This window comes from Ischnura elegans, chromosome 8, assembly GCF_921293095.1.
Source record: "Ischnura elegans chromosome 8, ioIscEleg1.1, whole genome shotgun sequence".
NCBI lineage: Eukaryota > Metazoa > Arthropoda > Insecta > Odonata > Coenagrionidae > Ischnura > Ischnura elegans.
In genome coordinates this window covers 109044550-109067405 of record NC_060253.1, presented here as the reverse complement: position 1 = coordinate 109067405, position 22856 = coordinate 109044550, and the positions used below count along the sequence as shown (strand labels likewise).

General features: G+C 37.3%; 1 protein-coding gene across 23 annotated transcripts in view; it reads left to right on the top strand.

Moving 5' to 3' along the window:
- The window catches only part of LOC124163590 (coiled-coil domain-containing protein AGAP005037), a 242090-nt gene extending 222639 nt beyond the window's left edge, over positions 1–19451 (top strand). For all 23 annotated transcript variants that reach the window (XM_046540600.1, XM_046540584.1, XM_046540596.1 and 20 more), the window contains 4 exons: positions 88–186; positions 1289–1372; positions 6369–6543; positions 16174–19451. In XM_046540600.1, the coding sequence (XP_046396556.1) occupies positions 88–186; positions 1289–1372; positions 6369–6543; positions 16174–17544 (1729 nt within the window). In that variant the 3' untranslated portion in view covers positions 17545–19451. The remainder of the gene's footprint in view (positions 1–87; positions 187–1288; positions 1373–6368; positions 6544–16173) is intronic.
- The last annotated feature ends 3405 nt before the right edge of the window (positions 19452–22856 follow it).

Below are 22856 nucleotides of genomic sequence, written 5' to 3'. Positions count from 1 at the left end.
AGAAGTAACCTGAAGAGTAAAACTTTGATCCCTATAAAATAAAATTCTCCATTGGGAGGATTAAAAAAAAACGTATTTTAATTGCAGCAAAACAGTGGCTGACCTTAAAGTGAGGTTCCCTAACCTTCAGGATGGAATGAAAAGCATCTTATCTTCGGAGATGGAGAAAGTTGTGCGGGAAGAAAAGTGAGTGTGGTCATGTGCCCTTATTAACCTCCTTTGCTCCTCGTCCCTTCTCTGAGTGATTTATTTCCCCTCAAGCAATTCATTTATCAAATGGAGATAACTCCATAAAATTTCCCATTCCACATTTGCTGTGCAGCAGTGACCTGCATCCTGCCAAATTTATTTTATTCATTTCAATGCCACAGAAAGCAGCACTTTTATATTGGGGTTTTGCAACATGGCAGGCATATGTTAAACACATACAAAAGTCCATGCCATGGATTGGGATCACCTTCCCAGGCAGGAGGCAAGCCTGCGATTTTCGGTTTGACAGGCAATGAGTTTGCCCTATGCCTCCAAGGCCTATGACAGCAATTGAATGTAGAAAAAGATCTGTGGAGTTCTTTTGATTGATAGAAGTTCTTTTGTGTTTACTTCTGTTAAAGAGTGGATAGCCAAAAATGAAATTAAATTTTGAAAAATAGGTTCTTAATCTGAAATTTCAAATTGATTGAAATTTCTTTTTTTGGATGAAGCTTCCCATACAAGGTATGGAGAGAGTCAGATTTACGCACCGATGCATTCGATTACATGCCCTACCCGTGCAACTACAGTGTTCCCACAAGCATTATTCTACAGAATTTCTGAATGTGAAAAAAAAATTGTTGGAATAAGGGAATGGAAGGTTTTCAGTTCAGCTTTTTATCAACATTTGGTCAATTTTGAAATTTTATTTAATGCAATGCTGATTAATTAACACTTATTTTTGGATTTGAAAATGTATTTAATCTCAGGAATGGTTTAAGTTTAGTTAAAAAAATAAAATTTACCGTCCACTTGTGTCCAACCATTGAGTTGCATTTTGCCTTATGCAAGTTTTTCTCCTTGTTACAATGTTCAAACCTGTCAAAATATGCAATCGGTTGATATGTTGTGGCCATGGCTGTGATCAGCCATCTACTCTAAGGTTTAAGATTTCCCTTCAAGCAATTCATTTATTAAATGGAGCTTACCCTTAAAAATTTCCCATTCCACTCATGATTTGCAGACTTTTTTTCGTAAATCGAATGCCCATCTGTACAATGCCTTGGCCTATATCTAAAATGCCATCTTTTCATTTCAGGTTTTTGAAAGAAGAGCCTGAGCGATTAGAGAGTGCTCTTAGGAGGTGCAAGAAGCTCACTGGAACACTGGTTACTCTAAAAAGGTAGACCAATTTCGATGACCTCATAGCCAAATGGCAAATGCACCGTATTTACCATACATTCTGGCATATTAGACGACTCCCAATTTTTCCAATTAAAGTCTAGATTTTGGTCTATGCTATCTGTACCACTTTTAAATTATTATTACTTGAACAGCACTACCCTCACTGCTTTCGCCTGGTCACTGCATCACTCAGAGATGCAGGTGTGACAGGTTTTGAGCTCCCCGCACCGTATGTGGGTACTGTCAATTCAATCGTATCGCCGAAAAGCTAGAAAACTGGCAATGCAATACCAGGAGGAGGATACCCTTTTCACCAAGGCAATCTCTCGGATAGTTCGTGGTTGCTTATCGGAAAGACGTCATAATTTTGGAATGAGCTATCCACTAAGGTCTATCCAAACTTTCGGTGACGGAAACTTGTCCGATAGCGGCCGAAATGTCGGAGGGTCTCGGAAAATGACTTCCTGTTTCATGGAATCAGCAATTGATGTGCCATCTGATAACTCATGGAATATTTTTACTACAAAAGTGGTGCTGCAGAAGCTGGTAAGAAGTCACAAGTAATTTGCAATACTGGCATGGTATGTGAACCAAAAATTATGGGAAATGGATGATTATGTACAGAGTTAGGAATTAAATAAAGTTACTGACAAAACCAGTTGAAAGAGTTAACGCCTTTAAAGGCATTACTGCTTTTCAACAATGCATTAAATTTAGCATAGTGGATGTAGTATAAAAGCGCTTTCAAGTGACAAACGGAATCAGAGTCTGAGACGGAATGTTCAATTCCGAAATCCCTGAAACTGGGAGATGCAGTTACTGGATAGGGCTCCAGGCCCTCATCATCATTATTGGATCAATCATGCTTGAATCTTGGGATTTTATCATATAAGAAGATCTTTGACTTTATATGTAGTATATTATCTTAGTTTTAAAAATTATCTTAAGCAGCAGACTGCATTGTAGTTATAAGCTTGTGATATCATTGGAAAACATTGCCAGGCCATTTCATTTAATGGTGTAATAAGTGCCCATATTTGAATTTCCCTACTTTGTGGAAGTGACATCTCTCTCACATGCAACGGTCGTGTTGAAGGTTCATTAAAACCTCCCTGTTTTGCCATTCTGAATATCTTTCTGCAATTTGCCTGCTCAGTAGGTTTTCTGCAGTATGAGTCAAACTATGAATGTAACATTATAGTACTAGACTGATCATTGAGAGTCATGTTCACGGTTTGAGTGATGTGAGCAAGTGAGTTTCTACACATTGAACAATATTTTTATGAGTATATCATTATATTAAATTGCTACTACCCAGTCTGCAATACAATTAACAATGTTAAGAACAACATTGGCATCACGTGCAAAGAGTTGCAGGAATAGAAAGAAACAGCCACTCAGCGAGAGGAATGGGTGGGCAGCAGAAGCACGTACGGAAGAGGTGGAGGGGAAGGAGCGTGCTCCCTGCGACCATAAATACTGTATACAGTGGAACCTCGATCTATCGTTTTTCAGGGGGATGGGTGAACAAAATGATGAATGCCTGAAAACGATCAATGCAGGAATGTTTGGCTATGTTTCCTATGTCCCAGGAAACACAGGATTTTTGCGATTAATTATGATATTCATATGGATAAAAGGATTCAAACAAGATTTTAGCTAATTACAGGAATACTAGTACTTTATTGAAACAGTTAGGTCACATTGTTGATTCGACTAATGTCTCTTTCAAATATCCTAAAGGAACATGCCACCTTGCTAAAAAATGTTTGCACTCCACTCGGCATTTACACTGGTATTTTGGATTTCTGTCTGCGTAAAAATTCTTATCCATCAAATGCCATTTCAAGTACACATATTCACGAGAGCAATGCGCATTTTATGCTAAAACAACCGCTTTCGCCTGCCTGATCACACTTCATGTTAACTCCTGCTTGGCTTCATCCCACTTCTTGTTTTCACCAGGTACCTCGCTCTACTCCCACCCCTACCGTAATGCTAGCTAATGCTGCTAATGTGCTAGCTACAATCCGAGTCGTTCTGTAATATTCACCCGCTTCTAGCCGGGATTCTTCTCTTCATCTTCAATTATTTTCAGTCCATATTATAAAGTTCTCACTTGTTTCTTTGGAATGACCATGGTCCGAAGACGATTGAAAATAAAACTAATAAAAATGAAACCTGATTTTATTAAACCCACACGGAAAACGCTTGCTAGTTTGAAGTCAACCCACCCTGGAAAGTACGAAACCACTCGTACAAGGTGAAGTATGGAACTGATGCTATCACATATGATGTACACAGAGCATACTACAGGGGGTGTAGCATGACCATATGACTGCGCCATGAAATTTTTTGTCCTAAAGATAAGGCAACTTACCCATTCTTTTCTAATTAGCATAGCGCCAGATGAGCAGATGAATTCGGATAGTTAGTAGGGAGAAACAAAATATCCTGAGAAGATATCCCTTCGTCAGTAACTCTGACAAGTGAGACTTATAGTATAACTAGTAAATTGATAACTGATAATAGCCTGATATCTTGTTTTCGGAAAGAAATGCCACATCAACTGCCGAGAAGCTCAGCTGCGAGGATCAATATCACCATCATATTTGTCCCACTATTTCCTTGCTTAAAATGCTTAAAAAAGGTTAGAAATATGTATGTCGTGTTTAGTCTCATTCTTTTCTGAATTATGTGCACATTACTAATATTTTAATCTTATTAACACATTGCGTACGGGGGTAAGCTAATGTTTAGAATATAACTTTACCCAATCAAATGTTATGATGCATCATTTCATTATGAATAACGAACAACAACTGAAAACATACTAATGAATACGTATTGTACGCTTTAAAATTGTTTAGGTTGACGCACCTAAATGACAAGAATGTTCGTCATCCGTCCGGAATGTTAGGGAAAAAAATGATGAGAATTCTCGCCATCCGTACGCAACGTGTTAAAGTTTAACAGCAATTGCCAAAATTCGTTGTTGGACAACATTTGGGCTAATTGGTGATTCATTCAGCAGTGGACCTCCAGAAACTGGGAACTGAGAAGCAGGTAGAATGAAAAAGTTCAGCAGGCGAGAATGGAAGGGGCATGAAACTTGTTTCTATTTTTCTCATGTAACTTGATATTTTCTTTCGAAGCTAAGGTCTTCGTAATACGATCCCTGCACGATCTGGGACCTTCTGTTTGATTTTAGAGAAGAGGGAACCATCAAAGGGGGAAGGTGAGTGCTGAATGGAGGGGGATAATGGATCTTGAGAAATGCGATGATATTACTATCCCACGGTTCTGAGCTTCTCCCTATGGTAGTTCCATCTCCTGGGAAAATTCGAACTTTGTTCCTGTCGTTATTAGCCATAAATGACTCTTCGTGTATACTTCGTCTCATTTTCGTCAAACGATGGATGCAGGAAAATTATATGTCCGGACCAGGATCTTCAAAGGATCAATGTAGGAAAGCGATACTTCGGGGAACGATAGATGCAGGAAAAAATTACATTGTCTATATGGAACTTTATTTGGGACCAGGGATGGGGAATGATGAATTCGGGAATGATAGATCGGGGTTCCACTGTACTGTAATAATATAAACTCTTCTTTCAAGTCTTTCAAGCAACGAGGCTACCAATGAGAAAGTCAAGGACGAATATGTCACATCTTGCTAGTTTTTGATGTCTTGCTACGCTTTTCTTAGGAAATTGTGCTGCTTGGACAATGCTCAATATGTATTGGGTTAGTCTTGTTGTTATTGAGAAGCTTGGTGTCAATCAACCGGAGCTTAAAAACTTAATTATTCTTGGACATGCATCGTGTTTGGTCTCATTTTTTTTTAAATCTTGTGCATGTCATACAATTTCCGAAAGCTATAGAGATATCTTCGGGCTGAGTCAGAAATGGGGAATTGGAGGAGGTAGGATGAAAAAGGTCAGTGGGTGAGGTGGGGTAGGGATGAAACAAGTTTCCATTGTTCTCGTGCAACTTGATATTTTCCTTCTTTGATAATGATTTATGGCCTGTCTGGTCTCAGAAAAGAAAAAAAAAGGCATGGGCTGTTGAAGGGCCGAGGTGGTTTTTTGATATCTGTGATCAATTACTTTTGACATGTTTTATCCTACTGCACTGAGATACCCCCTATGATTGTCCAATATCTTGATAGGAGTCACTCTCTCTGCCTATCATATTTTGCCTTAAAATTTTCCTCAGCAGAAATTCTGTTGCATAACCCGTACGAGAGCTTTTAAACTAAATTGTTCTTGAATACGCACTGCAGTGTGACAGCGCATGCAAAGAGAGGATAGGAGCTCCTTCAACTCCCTCTTATGGGACGGTGCATTCAGTGAAGCATCAATTTAACATTTTGAACCCAGATCCGATGTCTTCAGTGATCCAAAGTATCCGGTGAAGGGTAATATCTGCAGGTATTTGGATCCAAGGAATCTGATCCAACCATTCCTAATTTTGAAGTAACTCAAAAGAAATTATGAGCACAAGTTCTTAGTTGTCCCCCGTAGCCCATAATTCCACATAGTTTCATTCCTTGTTGAAAACTTAAGTACCAAAATGATTGAAGCTTTCAAAGACCATTGATAATACATTGACTTTTTTGTGTCTTTTTTTGCATATTTTTGTATCACTTCCACTGGAATTTCCCCTCAAATGCTGGAGGCTTTTGTAGCCATTGCACTCTGAGCAAGCCTCCAGTACACCATGGTCACTTAGTCAGGCTGCAAAAATCACTTAATTAAATGCTCAATTCCAAATGTTATGGGTGAGTGGAAGTGATTCAAAAATATGCTTTAAACAACCGAAGAAGTTTCATTATAGCTAAGTATCTGTTCTCATCATTGTTATCATGAAGCAATGTCACGAAATTAATGTGAACTACATTGATTAGACTAAAGGTTTTGAATTTTGATCTTGTTGAAAACTTTCATGTTTAAAAATTCTCCTCATCACAATCTTAATTTATTTGTGTTCAGGTTGGCTTCTGTTCAAGAGCAGCGACTGCCACCAGGAAATAGCTCAATTGATGCTCGCTTATCACCAACGTTAAATGATAGCCCACCAATTCCTGGAGTGGTGAATGAACGAGGTGGTTCGGTTTCATCCTCCCTTGGAAGTCCCGTCAGTGGATCGCCAGGCCCCAACTCTAAGGTAAGATCAGTCATATAGATCCACATCTTGATGGCAGCATATCCCTGTAGAAGTCTTCCACTGTGTTCGTTGCCAGTGGAAAATCTTGCTTCAAATCTTGTCACAGTTCATACCAGTAGAGTCTTGATCCACTTTTCAATTCTGGATTTGTTGTTTTGCGATAATTACCATGTGAAAAATCACTTACTTTGATGTTGAATTCCAAATTCCAATATTCATCATGATGGTCAGATATAAAATTGATGGCCACCTTGAATGCTAGAATTGATCATTTTTCCTGTTGTATTCAATATTTATCTTGAGTTTTACTTGAGAAGATGCTCTTGCTTATTTTTTTGTGATTGAATAAATGTTACTATGAATTCTTAATAGGCCACTATTTTTCAAACACATACCTGTTTGACCGTATTTAAATATCATAGTGATGGGTATGCTATATCTTAAATCAGATCACCATGTTCTCTTCACTTCTGCAATGTAATATTACTGTGGAATTAGTCTTAACAGTTTAACCTCATTATTCAATGAATATTGGAATTTTTGCAATATATTGAGTAGAGATTTGCAAACATAGATTGTTGGCTATCTTTAGGTAGAAAATAAGGGATTTCTTTCAGATTTGGTCATGAGCACTTGAAGAAACTTTGTGAAAATTATCTAGTTCAAGAGTAGTCTTGTGTGATCATGACTTTGCTGTTTGTTGAATACTAGTAGGACTTGCTGTATGGTAAGCCTGATTTGGCATTTTGCATTCCAAGAAATATCTCTGCTTAGTCTGTGTAAAGTTTCTCTTTAAAGTTGACAATTTTCAAGATAGTAAATCTATCTTTAAGTTAACTACATACTGTATCCACTTTCTGCTGAGTGACTCATTTTCTCAAAGTAAGTTATACATTGTTACAAGAATACTGTTGATCTCTGAAAATTATGGAAGCTTAAAGAAATGTTTTTTTTTCAAAATTGAGACACTCTTTACAATAGACATTGCAATAAATGAGTTATTAGTGAGTGGCGACATGTTAGGGACTTATTTTTTTTCAATCCGATGAGGATCAGTAGCTTTCTACCCAGCCAACCTCACTGTCTCTCTCTGTCTAACTCTCTGTACTGTCCCATCCCCCTCTCTCCTACCCGTACTATATCTCAGCAGTGTATATGGGTACCTGTGTGTTTGAATCCCCTGAGAGTCAACGCACACATGTAAACATATGTATCCTCTTTGTTGATCTTCTTCAAGAACACTACACAGCACTGCCCTTGCACTGATTATGTTTTTTTATTCTCTTTTTCATGTGGTTTATTGAAGGAGGAGAGAAAGGTAGTTTTAAACTTCAGCAATATAATATATATATATTTATATATTTTTTGCTCTTTTATGATATTCACCCCATATAAACCTTTTAAAACCTGAACCTCTCTTCCTAATTCACCATTATCACCAAGTTAGAGCCAGTTAGATATACACCTACTTATGTACGAGGCTCTGTAAAAAAATAACCATATCAAGCCTCTGTTGTAATAATTAAAACCTTATACGTATAAAGTTCTGCACCATTAACTGTTTTTCTATCACAGTGTCAATGAAAATATCTTGGGACCCTTTATAACTCTTGTTTTTTGACTGCATAATGTTTAATTTTTACTCAACATTCCCTCTCTTGGTCACTGTATCTTTGCAAACTTTTTTGTCTCTCTCTGTTTGTGTCTATCTCTTCACCACCACTACACTGATAGTTTGCGTTCATTTCTGTGTGTTTTATTATTCATTTCATCTGTCGGCTTACTAAGTCTTCAATTATCCTTGCACACACTTGCACAAGCCTCATTGAGCATTCCTTGCAAGATTGACCCCACCCTGGACCTTGCATATCAAATATAGTCTCCTTATTAGCGCCCCCTGTGTGTTCCCTTCTTCTCTTGACAATCCTTGTATAGCATTTTTAAACACTGAGTATGCACCACTTAAATGCCTGCCAACGAATAGTCTCGACCAGTGCTCAGACACCAATGTCTTAATCTTTTAAATGTATTATATTGATGTGATGAATTGATCACCTTCTCTTCCGAAGCATCAAGTGAGTATTAGCTAAAGGCACTGGTTTTGTTAAAAAAAGATGAATTATTTATAACATCATTATCTTTGCTTGCATCTATCTTGCCCCACATTGTAGCCAATATTTCTTCAAATTCACTCTCACACTTTCTCTAAAAGAAATACCTTGATGCTGTTTCAAGATCTGGCGATTTCCTCCTCACTACTATTTTTAATGAACAAGGGGTGGCTCCTTCTGTGCCATGTTTATGTTTTTACTCAAAGATCTGTGTTGTTGTTTATATGGATGTTACATATTTCAATCTTGGGGCTGCTGTTTTAAATGAAAGTAATGACTGAAACTTCTATCAGAAATCTTTTTTTGTATTTGTCTTGTTTTTCCTAGTTGATTGATTGATGTTTCTCTTTAAAAAAAGAAGTTTCTAGTAGCTAGGGTTTGAAACTTTGTGAAATACTATATCAATGAGTTTTTGCACCTGTTGTAGAAAAGTATCTATCTCTTGCCTTATCTGTCTGTGGTCAAGATCTCTTTTGACTCTTCCAATTGACGTGTTTGTTTTCCCACATGAGCAAAAATTTGACACCTCCTCCCGCCCTTTTCTGTTATAGTGTAACAGACACAGCTGGAAGTGGAGCACTAACTTCAAGGAAGCCATAACCATTCACGAGTAAAAGTCATTTTAAAAGTTTTTCTGCTCGCTCTATATATATATATTTATATATCTATATACTTTTTTATATTTCAAATATTTTCTCTTGCTCACCTTCCCACGCAGCATCAAATATCTCAGAGGTGTCTCTGAGGCATTTCTCGAGACGTTTTATGATCATATGCATGTAGACCTCTTGGAGACACATCTGCGTGGTCACATATGTGCCCAGAAAAATATTCTTTATTTGCCTCACTTTGGATATTATTCTCTTCATTTTTCTGGGTGCACATGTGACTGCTCACATGTGTCTCTGAGACATTTACGTACGTATGAGATCATTATGTCTCGTGAGATGTCTCTTGGATGTCTCTAAGATATTTGGTACTATGTGGGTTGAGATTCCATGAAAATCCCAGTTTGGCCTTGGATATATATTATATATATGCTTCATATTCCCCCTTCATCCTTAAAGTAAGGTAGCATCTTTTTAAGGAATTATAAATACTATTCCTCGTCAATGATAATAAAAACTGCCGGCATAATTAATCAGCTGCAAAGAAAACTTCTCCCTTCTGCTATTGGAATACTTCTTTGAAATGAACTCAGTCGAATTTTTCCATAAAAGCTGGAAAAACTATTTAAAAGTTTTGATACTTTTGCTCTCATTGTCTCTCTCCCTCTCTGATTATAGTGTGGGATGATTGGTCGAGCAATTTTTTTCACTTCCCATGCTCTGTTTTTGTTTTGCCATTGCTTCAGGGTTCAGCTGAACTCTTCGTGCTCAGAACATTGAGAGGTTTTCATTTTGATTTTGAAACATTGCGTAGCCTTACTCTTAAGGATGGAAGACGGGAGTCTTTTCGTGTTTGGCGCATGAGTCCGAATCACACTACATTTATTATAATTTTTTTGCATTCTTTAATTACTCAAAAGTCATTGATTTTTTTATTTCCTTTCTGGTCTTCTTGAGTTGCACATGATGTGGAATTTTCATGATGTTAGAAGGAGAAAAGTGTTCTTAGATGATTGCAATGAAAGCTGTTGCTGTCTTCTCAGTTGATAGTTGTTGTCTGTGGGGGAGAGAGGGAGGTTTGATTGTGGCAGAATGGAGGGAACAGGGAGGTCAGTACAAGGAGGCTGGTGCTTTCGAGGAGAGAAACTTAAAAAGAGTGGGGACCATGATTCTTACAAAACCAACCATCATCCACAAATCATCCATCTTGACCCCTAGCAGCATTCATTCTCATATTTTGGTTAACTCAGCGTAACAATCCCAATGGAATAATGAAGGAAAACTTGCTCGAATCAACTTTCATTCTGTTTTGATCAACCACTTAAAAAACTAAAATACACCAGTTTTATAAAGTTTACTCTGCCGTGTAATACAGCTAGGATCTCAACAAAGTATTATATCACTAGTCACCTAATAATTTAGTATGAACTGTTGCTCTCTTCAACCATCATAGACGTTAAAAATGTAAAAGAAAATTAGGTCTTTAGGAAAGTTTTAATTATTTTAGTATGCAACCTACTTTTTGCTGATTAACGTAAAATTTTGATCTCTGGATTTTTTTCACTAATTGTGCTGATTATTGAGAATGGTTTTCTGGCATTATTGAACATTCTTATTATAACTGAAACATATTAAGGTGACCAATGACAATAACGATATTTTGCCTAAATCTATGGTGCATGGTCTCAACATTTAATGTTTATTTATCGGAGAAACAGTTGCAATACTAGCTGATACTCAGTACATATTTGGTAAAATTTTTGCCATAATCTGCAAACAATACATTGACGGAGTAAACTGTGCTAATTCAAATGAAATTTTGTAGCAGTTTATGGTTTGAGTATCATTACGATTACTTATATATACTGAACGATTATTTCCATTTTATCATCTCCAATGAGATAATAAATAGGTAATTAAATAATTGCTTTCTTCTCCTGGGTAATTGTCTATTTTATTGCTAAAGTGATTACCTCTTTTGTTATCTGGTTAACTCCATTAAGTTGTCTTCAAATACTGTTAATGAAAAGAATTTGCCTGTTGCTGTGTTTTTGCTAAATGATAAACCTTCTTTTTTTTAAATCTTGAGAAAGTGAAGACATCTGAAGTATTGTCTAATAGATTTTTTCTGGGACTTTTTACGGAAAAATTTTAACAGTTAATTCAATGCATAAAATATTTTGAAAAGTGTGCAGTAAACCTAAGTCTCTGTCAGGAATAAGTAATGCTAAATAGATATGGGATGAACCTAAGTAGGAAAATGACTTTTGAACAGTGTTTTTTACTCATTAATTGGGCGTTATATCTGCATTTGATATAGGTTTCTTAGTTTTCTTTGTATGAACCTTGAAGAATCTCAGTCTTTCACATGATGTTTGTGAATCAAAACAATGGAATTTTCTTCTTCTGCATGCTGTTCCTCTATGCAACACATTAGTGATTCCTTTATTAAAGAAATTACATTGTAATTATAGTTCCAAATGAACACAAAACTAACCTTGTTAATCAAAAGAAACTTGTTTTACCATAGGTATTTGCGTAGTATAGTATGGAAAAGTTATTAATTTCTAATAACTCTTTCAAAAATGATTTGCCAGGTTAGTGAAATTATTTCACAAGGAGCAGATTCTGCTTTCACTGTCAGTAGGCGTGGTAGTTTTTCTTCTCTAAGTCAATTTATTTTAGTGTGGGGAACATAGTTGATTAGGCATAATGTAGCCATCACAGGTTGAAGTCATGATCACATTTCTGAACTCATTTCCTAAATATTTTCACAGTGTTTTGAAAGTTGTCATGTCCCAACACCAGCAACCTCCTAGATTCCCTCCTGCCCAAAAGATATGTATTGAAAGAGAAGACTTCCCTCTCTATTTCACGAAATTTGTATGTCCTACTGTAATAGTTGTGAGGATGACTGTATAAAGGAATGGTTCCAAGGAAGGGAAATGTTTATTACTCTGTGCCCCCTTCTTTCCTCGGCTCGTCCAACCTCTCACGTCCCCTCATTTTTTTAACGTACCCTTTCCAAACCTCCGCAATCCTTTGACCAATTGTCGATATAGCCTATGATTCCCCTCACTTATAAAAAGTGCTTGGCCAGTGTTGTGTAGATGGATGTTTCTGTTTTGAATACATTTAAAAATGACTATAAATGGATCCTTTCTTCTTTATTCTCTTTTACTTCCATTTTCCAGTCCTCCCTTCTCTACTTCCCAGCTACAGAAAAACCCTCTCATCACCCTCCCCCATCACCTCCTTGAGCCATGGGCATGTTCTTGCAGGCCGAGCCGTCACTGATATATAATTATATATATTGAATATAGCGTCTCTCTTTTTCAACTATCTCTGCCACTCTTGTCTGGGCCTCTAATGAGCCCCTCACGTCCTTCATCCTCTCTGTTTCTGTGCCTGTGTTTCCACTTTTGGTGTTCTGCTTGGCCCACTGTCAATTGGGCTCCTTTCCTAATGTACTTTTTGCTTTTAAAATGGGGCACATTAGTTGTTGATGAGTCTTTACAACATTTGTCCATTTATTCATATGTTGGCCGTGAAAAAGAAATTGAAGATGTTTATCATTGATGTTTCTTATTTAATGCCACCGTAAAATTTGCAACATTTTGATACTTGTCAAGCTCAGCATTTTTGTTGTTCTCTGGTGGTTAAGCATACAGTTTTTCATTCAAATCGAAATGTATTGATTGATATTTTTATTTCAGTTGTTATTTTTCAAGGTTTTTCATAGTGTTCAAATATTATTATTATTATCATTACCTTTTCCAGTTTGACATGTTACCATTACTTGAATATGTTTACTTTTTAATGTGATATCTAATGTGCATGTCTTGATGTTTAAATCTATTTGATGGCTTCATAATTTTGTATTTCACATTTTTATGTTTGTAATTGATTGGCATGGTAATTTTTCTGCATGTTAATCTTTAGTGCATCAGCTTTCACGTATTCTTGTCTAATATAATAGGTTTGAGTGTTGTTCACTCGCATGACTGTAGCTGAAAATACTGCTATGCAAAAATTACAGCCATTTTAAAGAAAAAAAGGAAAAAATTGAAAATTTAAAAATTATTTCATCAGTTTTCATTGAAATCCGTTTTACGGAATGAATTTTATTTTACTTTCATTTATAGAAGTAAAATGCTCAATATTAACAATGAACTGATCTCCAAAGGAAAAGAAACCATGCAATAAATGATCTCAAAGACTTGTCTTAATATTTTACAAAATATAATGGGGCCACACAGCAGGTTCCTATTTTTCTTGTGGACAGTGCAAAAAAAAGAGGGTGGGGACAATATAATTGAACACAACCAAAGGAAAAGGCCTGTCCAAAAAAAAAGCTTCTTTCTTCGTGTTAAAAAATAAAAAAGATGAAGCTAGCAGCTGCTCTTTTTGTTATCACTGTAGTTTCTGAAGGTGGGAAGGGGAGCCACAAAGCCGTAGTTGTGTTTATCGGATGCAGCCACTCTGGAACGACAGTGTGGAAGGCGAGACTCACAGGTCGGTGACAAGACCACTGGGCAGCCGCATGGCAATATGTCCTTCCATCTTATCTCTTGCCTAGGGATAACACCCTGCCTGCCACTCTGAGGAGAACTGAGAATCAATAGACATGACCTAATCAGACAGTTTAAGAGAATGTTGAGGGAAATGGGGAAAATTTACCAGAATCTGAAGAGGCTGTGATAAAGAAAATTAATCACTTTTGTATATTTTTGAGGAAATTCATCAATGTCCTTTGTGTACTTTTATTTGTCATGGGCCATTTATTGGCATTTTGATTTTTCAATAGCAAAATGTTGCATTGGTTGCCTTAGGCTATTTGATATCAAGTTTTCTGATTGGCATTTGTTTTTATAATCTAGATGAAATACCTGTCATTTCCTTGTATCAAAAAGAACATGTTTCCTATACCCTGTCTTGTAAAGAAGCCTAAATTAATATCAATCCATTTGAAAGAATACAGTTTTTGACACAATAAAATAATGATTGCATTGGCTTTTATTTTTTACCGTGACTGCTGTTATTCAATGCTATAGCCACATTATGAAAGGGCCTTAATATCTCAATCAGTAATCTCTTTAGTTTTTGATAGAGCTTAGGAAAATGGATGTCAATCTTCTTTGAATTGCTAAGTCCATAAAAGTTAATTCTTCAAAAAGAAATTTTAATTTCCTAATAAAGTAATGCCTATTATTTTACATTCATGAAAATAGTAAGGTGATGATACATCTTTATAAGAAGGAAAATGGGCCTACCTAAGGTCATGCATGCCAAGTTGAGCAATAGATTTTGTATTACCAATATCAATTGATGTATCACATTCACCTTCCTCAGAATGAAGATTAAGTCTTTGTCACACTTTTCCATCTGGTTTAATTTCCTTGAATCCTCCAATATTTTCACAATATTGAGGAGGACGAGTTAAAATTTCAGCCTACGTAATTATTGTAAAAGGAATTAAACTCTTTCTTTGATAAAATCTTACATGGATGCATTATAGATGTAATAATTTTCTTGGGAAATTTGCTTGAATATGAATATTATAGTACAGAAAAGTCTGTAATTAAAGGAATTTTAACAATTCATTATTTATTATTATAATTTTCCTATTTTTTAAACATTCATTATCAATTTCTTTATTTCTGTAATATGTATCTTATTCCTCCTCAATATTTTTTGGTTCTTGTTTTTCTTTACTTTTTCTTTTAAAAATTTTCCTATGATTTTCTTTTAGAGATAGTGTATTTTATTTTTTTATAATTTTTCCAATTATGATGATATAAGTATTGTGCAAAGGAAAGTTTTGGAGTTGATAAGAGAGCTATGTAATTGCCAAGACTGTATGCATTTTCAAGATCACACGTGAGTAATAGAGAATATAAATACATAATTGGTGTGGTAAAATGTGAAATTATATCAAGTGCAAATTGCTGCTAACTCTGCACTGTTTTTCAGTATTCCTATGCTTATTAGCTTTTAGTTTTTGCATTTGCTAGAGTAGTGAAGTAATTTTTTTTACATCGTTATTTTCTGCTAGTACTGTAAACTTCAGATATTTTTTTAATCTGCTAAAGCCACTCAGTTTTGAAAGGAATGCACTTGCTTCTTCTTTAGCTGTAATTTCTAGTATATTTATGTGGGTTACACCAGTTTAGCATTTCTTGACCTCTGCTTGCATTCACCTCATTCGTTGGTATTTCAAACTCATTGTAAATGTTGAGGACCTCAGTTTGAAAACAACGTTAACTTTTTACTTCACTTCCTTAAGTTTATAATTTTTGATTGAAAGAAAAATGTTTTAACTGTTGGTATGGGAATAACTTTTTAATGTGTCTTTACTGTGGTGTTTTGAATTCCATTTCCTTTGCAATGTGGCAATTGACATTGTTTTGCCAAGATGTTGTGGTGTAGATATAATATAAGCATGCTCATTTTTAGAGGGTTCAGAGAATGTGATCAAAGAGTCATTTTCTCATATATGCTGGTACATATCTTTCAAAATGCCACAAATTGTGATGAATATTACCTTATATACATACTAATTCACCCAGCACATGCTACAGGGAAATTGATTTGCCTGTACCTGTTAGATTCTGGATCTGTTAAAAAAAAGGGCACAATTCTTCTGTATTCTCATTGAATGGCGTGAGTGAGTTACAAAGGTCTTTTAAAGTCCAGCTTCCATCAACAACTTAAGCCTGTTTGGGAATGCTTATTTGTATGTTTCTAATATCCCCTCATGCATGTCTTACTCTGTGCATTGATGTATATAGGGTGTGTTTTCAATCTCTAGTGAAGTAAATCAGAGTAAAGAGTGAGAGGGTGGAAGCTTTCTTTTTGAAAATGCTTAAAGGGTGATCCTTGGGGGACTATCCCGTTCTCTTCACACGCAGCCTGCCACCATTTCAACGGGCGGTGTCATGGCGGCCAAGCCGGGAGGTGGAGGAGGAGGTGGTGGGGGGAATCCGGGGGCCCAGGGGGGGCAGCGTCCGGAGAGCGCACTCGACGCTCTGCTAGATGAGCTCCAAACCTTCTCACGCCCATCATCACGCTCCGGGAGCAGGAAAGGAAGCATGGATGGGGGAGGACAGGCATCAGGCTCCACCACACCACCCAACAACGCATGCAACTCATCACAGAACTCTGGCCAGGGCACCCTGAGGAGGCTCCACTCCTACCCCAGCTCCGACTCCATGGGTTCGCCCGTGAAGACGGCACCGCAGACTGTGGCACGTCTCCAGGTTGGCGGGGACGGCATTCCCATCCCAGATGGTGGGGGCAGTGATGGGCCGGGTGGTGGTGGGAAGCTCTCCCCAAAGCCCCCGGTCCCAGAGAGGAGTAGTGACCTCCTGGCCCGCCGCGTCCCTCCCCCTCCCCCTCCGAGGACCTCGTCAAGGTCTCCCCTAGTCTCCCCCACCAGCCCACCCAACCACCCGGCCATGCAGCACCGCCCACAGCCACCCCTCCCCTCACAGTCGTCCACCTCCTCCTCCACCTCCTCCCACTCGTCCTCTTCGGCTGCTTCGTCTTCCTCCTCGTCCTCAGGCCCCCCGGCAACACTGCCCCGCTGCATGCCACGACGCAGCCTCACTCCCACGAGGAGTGGCATGAGGGAGCCGCCCGGGGACCCAGCAGCGGCCGCTGCTGCTGCCCTCGCTGAGGAGGAAGAGGCACTAGCATTGGAGGAAGAGGAGAGGAAGCGCAGGGCTGGCAGGAGGGAGCACCTGTCGAGCAACAGCTCGAGTAGCGAGAGCGTCAACTCTCAGGAAGGCCTGCAGCAGAGGAAGGGTAGCGGAGGCAGCGGGGGGAGCGGAGGCTCCTCCAAGGCCCGACAGGAGGCCCTGGAGCAGAGGCACCGGGAGCTGTTGCGCAAGCAGAGGCAGCTCCAGGAGCAGTACGCAAGGCTCCAGCAGCTGCAGAGGGGAGGGGGAGCCGCTCCGGGGTACCCAGGGTTCACGGGTCCCCAAGTGGGTGACCTCAAGAAGACGGGCAGCGAGAGCAACCTGCTGGCCAGAATGGGCCACCTCAGCCTGAGTGCGGCCCCTGCCACGCACGGCTCCCTCACCCACCTTGCGCCCCCCAATTCCAACCCGATACAGCCGGGCGACAGCCTCCGAGATGCAGGTGCCAATCCAACCAATGCAGCCGATGCCCCGACGGCAGTCTCTACTGCACCACCATCGTCAACCTCGAATGTTCCCTCAGCTGCCGCGACCCCAGCCGCCCCGAGCGCTGGCAAGATCTATGAGACGGACATCCTGTGACGGATAGTTGGGCCGTGGCAGGCCCACCTCCTCTGCAAATTGTGGCCAGCAGTTACTACTCTGTCCTGGACAGGCAGTGGGAAAGGCTGTGTAGGTGAGGTGGCTGCCAGAGACTGTATATGCAGCTTATATATTGTAGTGGTTAATTCTTAGTAAAAAAGGAAAGATTTGACAGAATTGAAATTAAATTAATTGCTCAATCTAGGATCCTCTTGCTCATTGATTTATCGGAGGTGGAGGGAGATTTTTTGAGGTTGCCAAAGGGTGAGCAATGTTTTGATCAATAGTGGAAAAATGTGTTAATGCTATAATGTTGGTTATAGGAAGTGTCCCAAGGAGGATGTTAAAAAATAAAAGGGAGTTTTTAGGTTATTCAGATTTTTCTCTCAAGAAACGTGTGAATTTTTTCACTTTTAATGATTTTTGATTGATGAGAATGATAATGAGCTGTAAGGAGACAGCTTCATATAGGTTATGTGTAAATGAGATATTGCCGAAATCCATGTGTTGTAAATATGTGTAAATGGCCACACCCACACCCACATTTGTCCCTCGTCATAGAGAACAGGATTACCGAGATGCAGCACCACATAAGTATCTGAATAAATTGAAAGATTTAGACACCAAAAAATATTTGAAAGGTGCCCAGAAACAAGCTTGTTCCGATTTCCTGTTTAAAACTGGTTGCTGTACCAGGGCATATCACACTCGAAGGGAATAAATTAGTGCTCTTGCTTTTTTTTAATGGTTGTTATTGTGTAAACATTTTGTACAACACCAACCCTGTCTCTCACACACAAACATACTATACAATGATTCACAAAATTCATTATAGGAAAAATGAGAGACCGATATGAGTGTTTTTTATAGGGCTTTAGTCGAATAAGAGGAAAAATGTGTGTGGGCCACAATCAAACATTTTTCCTCTAATAATCCTCCCCCAATCAACTTCCAAAGCCCCTCCTCGTCCCTGGGATTTCCTAGCGCCTCCTCCCCCACATTTTCCCATTTTTTCTGAATGTTGGTGTTTCAACCTTGTTTACGGTAGGAATAGTGAAAAAATGTTTAAATGAAAAGCAAAACTTTTAGACAAAAACATTGATATGACAAACTGCTGCATGCTGGAGATAACGCAATTGGTTGACACATTGAATGAAGAGAAGAGAACCAAGATGAAATGGAGCTATCTCCCCTTGATACACATCTCCCCTGGAATGAAAAAAATCCATGTCAATTGATAATGTGTAGATAATGAAGAGGTAAAAAAAGGGACAGCTGTTATGCCTTCAGGTATAATATGGTGCCTGAAATTCAGCTTTGTTTTTAAGTTATTTCTTAATCGTGGATGGTGGGCGATGGTGTTCATGATATTTTCTGTAAATGTTTGCCTACGACGGTGCTGCTGGACTGATTTATATAACAAATTCACTGGCTCCCATTAAAGTTGAGAAGGCGATGTGTTTTTACTGCTGTTTATCCTAAGATGCTGATGAAAGCAAAAGAGTTATAGGCATAAATAATATTTATAGTGTGGAAATTAAAAAGGAATGGAAAATCAGTATGATAATTATTAATGGTTTTCAATAAATGGTGTTATTAATTCAATGTTGACTACCACAGGTTAATTTTCAGTATGCTGTAAAATTGTGCTTTCATATATAAATATATGAAATCTTAATCTTTTTTCATTTCCTTTTTATCCTTCTTTTAGCCTCTAAATGGCTATAAAATCATTTCTTTTGCAATTTTGTGTGTATGACTAGTTGAGAGTCAAACTTGTTCACCAAACACTGTATGAGGTACAATGAGTTTTATCCTCCAAAAGAAACTTATGTCAAAAAGTGCATGTTGTTGTAGGAATTAACATTTTACCACATGAAACCATTAATAAAGTGATATACATGATACTTTCATAAGTTTTTGTGCACAGCCAAGAGAAATATGCTGATTGGTACTATTTGGTCTGCGTTGAAATTTGAAGATGTGGGTATTTTACCAAATTCTTGGTTCCGTGGTACACTTACAAACTGTTTGGAGATGATATAACCATACTAGTTATTTCTGCAGTTATGAAATTCCTGGAATGGTGCCTTTCATTTCAAATGCAGCATTTCTTTGGGGACATGTGGGTTTCACTTAGCCCTCAGTGACAATGTGATCATCGTACTCCTAACGGGGTCTCATAGGCTGTGGCAACTGAGGAAGGGGGCAAGGCATCAGTCTGCCCTGTGATGTAACAGTCTCAAATGTTCTACTTAACAGAGACAAAATTATTTGCAATTGGAGATGACAGAAAATTCAGGAGCTCCTCAAGTAGCCATTATGTGCCAGTAAGTGCGTGATTGGCATAATGTATTTCAAATATTTCGTAACAGATGCAAACTATGTACAGCACTTGAGAAGACAGGCAAAGTCGGACAAAGTTACTGAAATACATGTGTATTGATGCAAAGGCGCATTCTGAAAAGTGTGTGAGAATGTTCACGAATGACAGAGGGGGGGGAGTTGGTCATTGTGATTCAAAAGTGGAGAAGGTATCCGTTGGAGACTTGTGATTAGAAGGTGATATTACGTGTCCCAACACTGCAGCCTTTGTTGAATGAAATTCATTGGACTACTCTTGATCACCCTAACTACAGCCTTAACCTTTCACCCTATGATTTTGACAAGTTTTGGAAGCGCTTGGGGGATAACTTTTTGCAAATGGTTGAACAGTTTGGGCACAATAGGGTGGTTTCCTATTATTTTTTATTGCCTAAATTGAAAGATTATAACTCCTGGAGTACGCATTTCACGCTTTTAGATTTTTTAATGACGCTATCTATTTTTCACGATTAAATGAAAAGTGAAAATTTTCAAGCGCACGAAAACGCGACGGCTAAGTATGAATGCTGGGAAAACACTGTGTGACGTCAATCTGGTTACTGCTGTCGCCCTGTAAGGTGACTTTGGGGCGAGGCTTTGAGCACTGATACGATGCAGGCTGCTAGCAGGTAGTGCTTGGCTTAAATAAGGATTACCTTATCAAAAGAAGGAAACTTTCCGACCTTATCCAGTTTTAATAGGTGATTATTAAGAGATGTTTCCCTGACCTCTGTGGCTCATGCATGCATTGGTAATCTCAGATGATGTAAAACTTGTGCAAATTCTTGTGCATTTAACAATATTAAAAGGGAGGGAAAAAATGTGGATTGGTGACAAAGAATTGATGATTCTGGTGCCTTTTAAAAATTAAAAACTGAAACAAATTATGCAGATTAGTGATAAAAAATTTCATTATTGTGAATTTAACGAGTTTAAAAAGAGGAAACGAAATATTAGAATTAATGATTCCTGTGCATTTTTAAACTGTAAAACTTGAGTGAAAATGATGCATGAAAATTATGAAATGGTGATAAAAAAAGAATGACTGTTTAATTATACATATTTCACATCAGAGAATTGAAAAATATTGCCAATTGGTGAAAGAAAATTAATGATTTTTGCATTTAAAAAAATAAACTTTCTTATAAATTTAAAAATAAACTCCAAAAAAGCAAAATGTAGGAACAGAAAATAATTCTTATGCATTTAAAAAGTTTAAAACAGGGGCAAAAATGTGAATTGGTGACTGAATGGTTTAGGTGCATTATAAAAAATGCGAAATGGCGATACAGAAATGCATTCTTGTGTTTCAAACAAGCTTAAAACAAACGGACGAAAAATACAAATAGGTAACAGCGAATAATATTTTCTGGATAAAAAAAAACACGAAATATGCGAAATTGAGACACAGGAATGCCTTCGTGAATTCTAAAAAGGTTTAAAACAGAAGTAAGACAAATAAAAAATTAATGACGGAGTGCAAATATTTCTATGCGTCAATTCATATTTTTCGCATCTCCACACGAAAACTGTGTCCTGTATTATAAATTATTTTTCTAATCTCCAAACTACAACTTTGTTCCGCAATATAAAATTAATTTCTATACGTCAATTCGTATTTTTCTCATCTCCACACTAAAACTGTGTTTTGTAATATAAATTCTATTTCTATGCGTCACTTTGTATTTTCTCATCTCCACACGAAAACTGTGTTCCGCAATATAAATTTATCCTATACGTCACTTCATATTTTTCGCCTCCCTACAATAAAACTATGTTCTGTAATACAAATTCAATATCTATGCATCATATCGTAATATTCTCATCTCCACACTAAAACTGTGTTCTGTAACATGAATTCCATTTCTATGCGTAGTTTCGTATTTTTCTCATATCCACAAAAAAATGTGTAATGTTATATATTTTCTATTTCTATGCATTATTTCGTATTTTTCTCATCTCCACACTAAAAGTGTGTTCTGTAACATAAATTCTACATTTATGCATAAATTCATATTTTTCTCATCCACACTAAAAAATTTTCTTATATGTAATGTTAATTCAATTTCTATGCGACATTTTGTATTGTTTTCAATTTCACACAAAATTGTGTTCTGTAAGATAAATTCAATTTCTATGCGTTCTTTCGTATTTTTCACATCTCCACACTAAAACTATGTCCATTAATATAAATTCAATTTCTATCCGTCAATTCCTATCTTCCTCAGCTCCACACTAAAACTGTACTCTGAAATACAATTTCTATAACAATTCAACTACATATTCGTAATTCTGTCATCGCCCCACTAAAACTGTGTTCTGTAATATAAGTCCAATTTTTTGCGTAATTTTGGATTTTTACAGGACACAGTTTTAGCGTCAAAAATATAAAAATACGAAATAATACATAGAAATGGAATTTTTTTAAAGAACATAATTTTGGTGTGGAGACGATAAAAATATGATTAGTGGCATAGAAATTGAATTTTTATTACAGAACACTGTTTTACTGAGAGGAGATGAAAATAGCAAATTTAGCGTAGAAATAGAATTCTTCATTACAGAAAGGTCTGAGGTGATAAAAATATGAATCGACACATAGCACTTAAATTTGTTATAACTGATCAGCATTTTAGTGTGAAGGTGTGAAAAAATCGAATTGACGCATGTTAATTGAATTTTTATTATAGAACAATGTATGTATTAGTTTCTAGATGAAAATAATACTAATTGACTGGCACTGAATATTAATTCCAAATCACAGTTTTAGTTTAGAGATGATAAAAATATGAATTCAACCATAGTTTTTGAATTATTATTGCAGAACACTGTTCTAAGGTGAGTGAATAAAAATACGAAATGACAACATAGAAATTTAATTTTTATGGCAGAACACAGTTGTAGTGTGAAGATGAGAAAAATATGAATTGATGCATAGAAATGGACTT